Raw genomic sequence first — 8,608 nt, forward strand, 5'->3', positions numbered from 1 at the left:
TTGCAATGATTCTGACCCACTTTAACCTTTCAACTGCAAGTGTTGGAGGGCCAGTTCACAATATGGGGGCCAGCCAGTTCACAGCTTTACATTTTGTACAGGGGTATAAGATTGTGAATAAAAAACTCTTTTGTATCTCAGGAAGGGGACATGCACATAGAATTGATACATGACACTCTTAACCTACCCTCAAACCTTCAGAAATGGTAACCCATCCCAATTGTTTCTACCAGACGCAGGAGTGATACAAGAGCACATGGCTATTGTCCTCATATCATACTTATGGGATTTTTAGAAGCAAGCAACCTAAATAAAGTTTCATACATACGTACAATGAGCTCTACTCATGACCATAGAACTTACAGGCTGCCATAAATAAAACATGGCTCTTTACAGAAGCTTATAGTCTTAAATTAAACATTGTAGAAGTGTGTTCTGCTGCTACAGGTAATCCAGTCTTTGTGATATAAAATACTGCTTTGGCTATTCCCCCCCCCCCCAGGATATTATTTTTGTGGGCAATTCAACCACGTTTTCCCTCTTTCTCCACATTCTAGCCAGCATTTGTGTGTGTGTGTGTGTGTGTGTGTGTGTGTTCTAAAAACTGTCTTCAGTGGATGTTCAGAATCGTGAAAGGCCAAAACTGCTGTTCACATTCTCCTGTGAATTGTTTCTGCCTCGCATAAAATGCTGCTAAAGCTTTCCCAAATAACAGACACCTTTTCAATCTCCCTTGCAGATTTGATTGGCAATCCAGTTTTGGCAACCTTCCCCAAACTCATGGAGCAGCCTGATCTCATGGATGCGCTCAGGGTGCGTGAAACGTATTGCATCACTAATCCAAAAGGACAGCTTTGAAAGCCTCTTTCTTTCCGGCATGGGAGGATTGAACGCTTTTGCACGCCTCCATCCCACTGTTGTTTTAAACAGCTGCTCTGACGATGCTAAGCTTAGGTCAATAATGTGCTGAAAGCAAAGCAAACAGAAATAGAAGTGAAATGCCCAAAGTCTTTGGAAAGAGGTGGCTTAGGAAGGGCTGGAATGCAGCAAAAGGGTGTGGTGGTGTGTTGAAAGAAAAATTCTGAGAAGTTTGACTTTCCTACAGTCATAATGGAAGGAGTGATTTCTGCCAACATCTCTGGTCATCTAACATGATTACGAATCCTCTGGGGAAAAGCTAGAAGGCCAGATCCTGTTTAGCTCCGTGGGGGCGGGAAACACATTAAGGGAACAGATTTAGTGGTATTCAGATATATATTTTTTAAAGATGTGTTAGAAAAGGGGTCTCCAGCCTGGTCGCTGCATTAGAATAACTGAAAAGAAAAAGATAAATGGTTTGGATCCAGACTTTGCTGCTGCTGCTGGATGAAAGGGAGGTGACGTCTGCTGATTCCCTTCTTCCCCCTACAGCTTCCAGCACTCTCCCAAAATCTGCTTTAGAGGGCTGGAAAATCCTCTAGAAAGATGGTGGGGCTACAGAGGGAGGGGGAAGTCAACAAAAATGGCTTCTTCTGCTACTGGGAAGCCTCTACTGGATCAACCCTCTACTGTTGATAGAAGGAGGCTTTCTATATGATGCCAAAGGTTTGATTCAGACTCTATTATCCTTAGAGCAGAAGAACCACTGGAATCAGTGGGACATAACTTTGTCATGTCTAATGCAAATCCCATGTATTTCACTGGGTTTGCGTGAAGGATAATTGAGTCTGAATCCAACCAATTGGGTTTAACTTATCCCCAACTTTGATTTGGGTTATACATTGAAAATCACCCTCAACCCCCCCCCCAAACTTTAAGAACTGTTCAGTTGGGCAGAAACCACCCATTCTCCTCCTTCCTTGGAGATTTTCAAGGGAAAGTCGCAAAGGCAGCTCCAAGGCAGTGTGGTGTGGTAGTTAAGAGAGGTAGTCTCGTAATTTGGGGAACCGGGTTCACATCTCCACTGCACATGCAGCTGCTGGGTGAACTTGGGCTAGTCACACTTCTCTGAAGTCTCTCAGCCTCACTCACCTCACAGAGTGTTTGTTGTGGGGGAGGAAGGGAAAGGAGAATGTTAGCCGCTTTGAGACTCCTGAAGGGGAGTGATAAAGCGGGATATCAAATCCAAACTCTTCTTCTTCTTCCATCTCCGAGTGGTTGCGATTCATAATGATTTTCTCATCTGCATCTCTCTCCATAATCCTTTTATTCCGCCACTCTTTGCTTGCATACGAAGTGTCTCAAAACTTTGTGCAGAGCCTCAGAGTTATTCATTCATTCATTCATTCCTTTAGAGTGCTTGGGCAGAGAAGGAAAGCACGCTGAAGAGATCTGAGAAGGTAAGGAAATAAAATCACTTTCTTCTGCACACAAAATATGTTTTAAGCATAATTATAATTTTAAGCTTCATTCAAGCACAGGCGTGAGCAGGGGGCTCCCAGCTTTGGCTCAAGAGGACTGCAGCTCCCGCTTGTACTTTGCTCTAGACCTCCTGGGGAGGGCCACCCTTGCCCCAAATCCATTGGGAAAGTTCTTCACCAATTCTGCGCAATGGTGTATTTCAGTTTTGGAGTGGGATGGGGGGGCATACTGCCGTAAGATTCTTGTGCAAGCCCAATAGGTCCTCATGTTGCCATGGGCTTGTGCCGCTAAGAGCAGAAGGCAGAAGAATTGATGCTTTTGAATTATGGTGCTGGAGGAGACTCTTGAGAGTCCCATGGACTGCAAGAAGATCAAACCTATCCATTCTGAGGGAAATCAGCCCTGAGTGCTGACTGGAAGGACAGATCCTGAAGCTGAGGCTCCAATACTTTGGCCACCTCATGAGAAGAGAAGACTCTCTGGAAAAGACCCTGATGTTGGGAAAGATGGAGGGCACAAGGAGAAGGGGACGACCGAGGACGAGATGGTTGGACAGTGTTCTCAAAGCTACCAGCATGAGTTTGACCAAACTGCGGGAGGCAGTGGAAGACAGGAGTGCCTGGCGTGCTCTGGTCCATGGGGTCACGAAGAGTCGGACATGACTGAACAACTAAACAACAACAACAACAAAGGATCTTTCTCATTGGATTTTGTGCCAAGCAAAGTGTTGCTGCCCCACTCTGTCTGCTGTGCACAGGATAGGGCAGTAGCTGTGGCCCAAGCCTGAATTTGTTTCTTAGTGGCTGGGCACAAGGTGAGATCAAGCTGGCCGTCCAAATCTGATGCATCTATCAACCCTAGAGCCTCAGTTTAAAATTGAAGGAGCAAATTTGCATGCGGTGGCTGTCAACTGTTGCGGCGCAGTGAGGGTTCAAGGTGAACCATTTTGACATCACAACAGCTTATCTGAAGGCTGGATTGAAGGAGCACTCATTTATCTTTCTCCTCTGTTTAGCTGCTTATAGTTGGCTTTGCTGGTGCTTTAAAGAATTGGTTTTCCATTTTACTGATGGCTTTTATAAATCTATTTGTCTTACTTGCAGCAGTTATAACGTGATTGGTGGGGGAGGGGAACAGACAAGGCTGCATCAACATGAGGTGACTCGTGGCAATTCCAGCGCAAGAAAATGAATCTAATTTTAGGAAGCCGTCAAATAGTAACACGTTTCATTTATTTCCTCCTCCTCTTTAGAGAGATCGGGAATTTTTGAAGTCCGTATTCGTCCTGGTGTACCACGATTCTGTCTTCCCCCTTCTTCAGTCTGTGCTCCTCCCAGAGTACAAGTGGGCAGAAGAAGAATCTGAAGGCACTCGCTGGCGGATGATTGCCGACTTCTTGAAGAAAAACCGAGAAAGGGATGGCGCTCTGTCGTCTCTGCTGTCGTCAGAAGGCCTTCACAAAGCCTTTGATGTCGCAGAAATAGCATATGATTTCCTTGGAGAAGCTAGGAAGAATAATCCTTTAGTATGAATGGACTTTAGTATGAATGGACCTCTTTCAATCGCCATGCCAACGCAAATCAATTAAACATAATTGATGTTCTGGCCAAAAAAGTCATATTTTTATATTTGTATATCATTTTTATAAATACATTGTATTAGTATTCTACCTTTTTGTATTCAGATATCTTGGCTTTGGCTACTTTGGTGTTTTTTTAAAAGAAAAAATAAAGTCTGTAAACATATTTTTTTAACTTTGATCAAACTTCTGTATCGTTTTTTACTGGGTTTCCTCAGGACAATGAATCCTATTGTTCGTTCTAGAGTTTGTGTAACAGCAAATGTTGCTGTATTGTACTTACTTGCGGAATGTTACTACTAATCTTTGATATTTTACAAGAAAAGCAGAAAATGTCATAAAATTCTAACTTGTAAATCTAAAAAACCCCTCCCATTTCATCTTGATGTAAATGTAAGCATCGATACTATCATGAGTTTTGCTTTGAACATATACCAACACAGCTGGCTGAACATCATGTCAGCATTTACTAGTACAGTGGTACCTCGGGTTAATTCGTTCTGGAGGTCTGTTCTTAACCTGAAACTGTTCTTAACCTGAAGCACCACTTTAGCTAATGGGGCCTCCCGCTGCCGCTGCCGCACGTTTTCTGTTCTCATCCTGAAACAAAGTTCTTAACTTGAAGCACTATTTCTGGGTTAGCGGAGTCTGTAACCTGAAGCATGTGTAACCTGAGGTACTACTATAACTGGTGGAACTGAATATGATATTTGGCCACCTGCCAAGGCCTCATGGTTATTCTTGAAATCTACTGAAATTTCCCACTGCCCTTCAAAATTGGGTAAGAGTTACTGGCAAATGTCAGCATTTACCAAGTTTTCAATATGCAGTCACCTTATGGGATCTTTACTGTGGCTCTGAGCTGAGTATTGGACGGAAGATAATGGACCAGTTGATTTCTAACACTGATGCTACAAGGGAGTGTATGTGAATGGGAGCACAGTGTGGAATCCTGCCATGCTCCAGTATCCCACAACCGATATTCCTGCTGTTGTTGGTTTATCCTGCTAGGAACAAACATGGCTAAGAAATACTGTTGCTGCACATGAGTTCTCTATCTTGGGTGTACTAACTTGATCAGTTCTGGGATAGCTTCATCGGTAAGAGCATGAGACTTTTAATCTCAGGGTCCCGGGTTTGAGCCCATGTTGGGCAAAAGATTCCTGCCTTGCAGGGGGTTGGACGAGATGACCCTTGGGATCCCTTCCAATTCTATGATCCTGTGATCCCGTTTTTGGTGTCATCAAACATACAACTTCACCAATGTGAACAGAAATGCTGAGGCAGATTTTCAGACTGGAGAGAGAGATTTATACAGGTGTGTGTCCCCCCCCCTCTTATTTATGTGCAATTGACTTGTGTTTACATGTGGCACCAGGAAATAATTCATTTCAAACCCAGAAATGGTGGGGGGGAGAGCTGGAGAGTCCTTGACTGATGTTTTAATGTATTTTTAATCTTTTGTTGGAGGCCGCCCAGAGTGGCTGAGGAAACCCAGCCAGATGGGTGGGGTATAAATAATAAATTACTACTACTACTACTACTACTACTACTACTATTACTACTACCACCCATGGCAATTACCAATCAGCAAGCATTATTCCAAGCAGTGACAAAAACAGCAAAGACTACAGTGAAGGGGTTTATAGTCCTTAAGAGTTGTTTCCAACTATGCTATATTCAGAGGAGACCCACTGAAATTAATGAACCTAAGTTACTTGTGTGCAGTAGGTCTACTCTGAGTAGGACTGACATTGGCTACAGTCCTTAATAACAATAAAAATCAAATGTGTGGTTTATTTCCTGGTCACTGCCTCCACAGAAGTGAAGTCTAGGCCAAAAAGTCAAAGCATGCAGGTTTATACAACCTGTGGTACATGAGAAGGAGGCAGTTAGCAAGGCATCTCTCCACAATGGTTAATTGATGTCTGTTTTAAACTTTTTTGTATGGTCATAGAATCATGGAATTGCGAAGCTGCCCTGCAGTACAGGAATCTTTTGCCCAAGGTAGTTTTACATGGGGACAGGCAGGGCAGGGAGAGGGGTTGGCTGCAAAACACACACACACACGGGGTATATATCGTATTTTTCGCTCTATAACACGCACCAGACCATAACACGCACATAGTTTTTAGAGGAGGAAAACAAGAAAAAAAATATTCTAAACGAAATAGTGGATATATGATTTTTGTGGTTCATGCTGTGGCCACAGACATGTGATCTGACAGTGAGTTTGGAGTAGCCCAATGCAAAAATCCTGAGGATCCATGTGGATCCATGCTTTGTAACCACGGAGGAGGGAAGGAAGGGGAACCATGGATCCTCTGCTCACGACTGCAGCAGATCCCCCCGCCACCCGCAGGCATTCACTCCATAACACGCACAGACATTTCCCCTTACTTTCTAGGAGGAAAAAAGTGAGTGTTATGGTGCAAAAAATACGGTATATGGTATATAAAGGTAGAGGGTAAAGGGACCCCTGACCGTCAGTTCCAGTCGCAGAAAACTCTGGGGTTGCAGCGCTCATCTTGCTTTATTGGCTGAGGGAGCCGGCGTACAGCTTCCGGGTCATGTGGCCAGCATGACTAAGCCGCTTCTGGCAAACCAGAGCAGTGCACGGAAACGCCGTTTACCTTCCCCCCGGAGCGGTACCTATTTATCTACTTGCAGTTTGACGTGCTTTCGAACTGCTAGGTTGACAAGAGCTGGAACCAAGCAACAAGAGCTCACCCCATCGTGGGGATTCGAACCGCTGACCTTCCGATCGGCAGGCCCTAGGCTCAGTGGTTTAGACCACAGCGCCACCCGCGTCCCTTAGGATATATGGTATATATTTTTTATTTTTTAAAAAAAGGAGAATGGAGTGTCAGCACCTCCTCTGATTGTCTCCTTTCCAGGCCAACAGGTTCAGCTCCTTATTTACTACTGCAATGAGTGGTGACAGCCCATGGCCAGACAGCAATAACAACACAGGTATTTAAAATTTGGCTGCACCTGTCCTTTAAACAATTATATTTTTCTCATGAAGTTTTGTTGTTTTAAACATGCTGTGGCCCATCACTTTGGGTATCCTTTTTCTAAGGCAGAGAACGCATGGTTTTCTTTTATTACACCCATCAGGCATGAGCACTGAACGAGTATCCATTTTGCTTTGTGTACCAGAGACTAAAAGCTCTTGTTGTAGATCAGGCATAGGCAAACTCCGGCCTTCCAGATGTTTGGGACTACAATTCCCATCATCCCTAGCTAACAGGACCAGTGGTCAGGGGTGATGGGAATTGTAGTCCCAAACATTTGGAGGGCCGGAGTTTGCCTATGCCTGTTGTAGATCCAAATGCACACCCAGAATATTCAGTGAGCGCATGTGCTCCCCCCCACTCTCCACCCCCCACAGCACCCTGTGGGGAAAATATGTGTGAAGCGCCCCCAAACTAATAGGGAAATTTATAGCCTTGAGGACTGTAATCCTATCCGCACAAGCTTTACACACCCTGGTGTGGAAAGAGGAAGACATATATTTAACGTTTGGGGTTGAGTCAAGCCTTTCATTAACATAACAGCAGCGCATTTTCTAAACAATTTAAGGGCAACACTGACGTGCCTTTCTGAAGAACTCCATTGTCCTGTTGTTAATTGACTGGGAACACATCCAACAAAAAGACTTATTGCTGGTTGGCCTTGCTGAACTAGTTTCGTCTCCGCTTAGGTGCCATGGTCAGATTCCTGTTTTGGGCTCATTAAGGAAGCATCTAAAAATAATTGCATTGTGAATTATCAGCCCAATCTCCATGCCCCTTGGAAGGTTCAAGTCTCACTCATTTCAATGTGATTGATGCCAACAATATCCGGGGAGCTCTTTCTAAGGCAGCTCACATTGTAAGGTACAGGCACACACAGACCCCACTTTTGTGGGGGTTACGTTCTGCACCCCTGTGCTTATAAGTGAAATTGCATAAAGTGGGGAGAACTCTCTAAGCACCCTTTAAACACCTTCTCTGCCGTGCTCTCTTCAACCCACACCAAACATTGTTGTCGTTTAGTTGTGTCTAACTCTTCGTGACCCCAAGGACCAGAGCACGCTAGGCACTCCTGTCTTCCACTGCCTCCCGCAGTTTGGTCAAACTCATGCTGGTAGCTTTGAGAACACTGTCCAACCATCTCGTCCTCTGTCGTCCCCTTCTCCTTGTGCCCTCCATCTTTCCCAGCATCAGGGTCTTTTCCAGGGAGTCTTCTCATGAAGTGGCCAAAGTATTGGAGCCTCAGCTTCACGATCTGTCTTTCCAGTGAGCACTCAGGGCTGATCCAAAAATATCCACAACTAGAACTGAAGTTCTGCGGTTGGCAGGAGGCTGAAGGACGCATGCGAAAGCAGCTGCTGAATTTCTCCGCACATCAGTTGTTGGGGAGAGGCTGAGCAGTGTAAACCAGGATTCAGCAACCTAAGGCCCATGGGCCACAAGTGGCCCGTGGGGGTAGTTTAACCGGCCCATGGACCCCCACAGCCCGCTCAGGGACCCCTGCCGCCCGCTTGGTCGGCTCCCGTGCGCTGCGCTGAACCGGCACGGAGCAGAGCGGGAACCGCCTACCACTATGCCAGCCAGCTTCCCATTGGCTGCAGGAAGCTCCTGCAGCCAATAGGAAGCTGCACGCGCCTCTGCGCCGGAAATAGCGTTTGCGCATGCGTGCGTA

At 45.3% G+C, this 8,608-nt stretch overlaps 1 protein-coding gene across 6 annotated transcripts in view; it reads left to right on the forward strand.

Moving 5' to 3' along the window:
• NPHP1 (nephrocystin 1) overlaps window positions 1-4,085 on the forward strand; it is a 36,547-nt gene extending 32,462 nt beyond the window's left edge. The window contains exons 18-20 of one of the 6 annotated variants that reach the window (XM_053383482.1): window positions 740-813; window positions 2,274-2,318; window positions 3,593-4,085. In XM_053383482.1, coding sequence (XP_053239457.1) covers window positions 740-813; window positions 2,274-2,318; window positions 3,593-3,871 — 398 coding nt within the window. In that variant the 3' untranslated portion in view covers window positions 3,872-4,085. Of the gene's footprint in view, window positions 1-233; window positions 311-739; window positions 820-2,273; window positions 2,319-3,592 lie in introns of those variants that run through there. The other 5 variants (XM_053383483.1, XM_053383485.1, XM_053383484.1 and 2 more) reach the window with 5 other exon arrangements.
• Window positions 4,086-8,608: the final 4,523 nt, after the last annotated feature.

The sequence above is a fragment of the Podarcis raffonei genome, chromosome 3 (genome assembly GCF_027172205.1).
Source record: "Podarcis raffonei isolate rPodRaf1 chromosome 3, rPodRaf1.pri, whole genome shotgun sequence".
Lineage (NCBI taxonomy): Eukaryota > Metazoa > Chordata > Lepidosauria > Squamata > Lacertidae > Podarcis > Podarcis raffonei.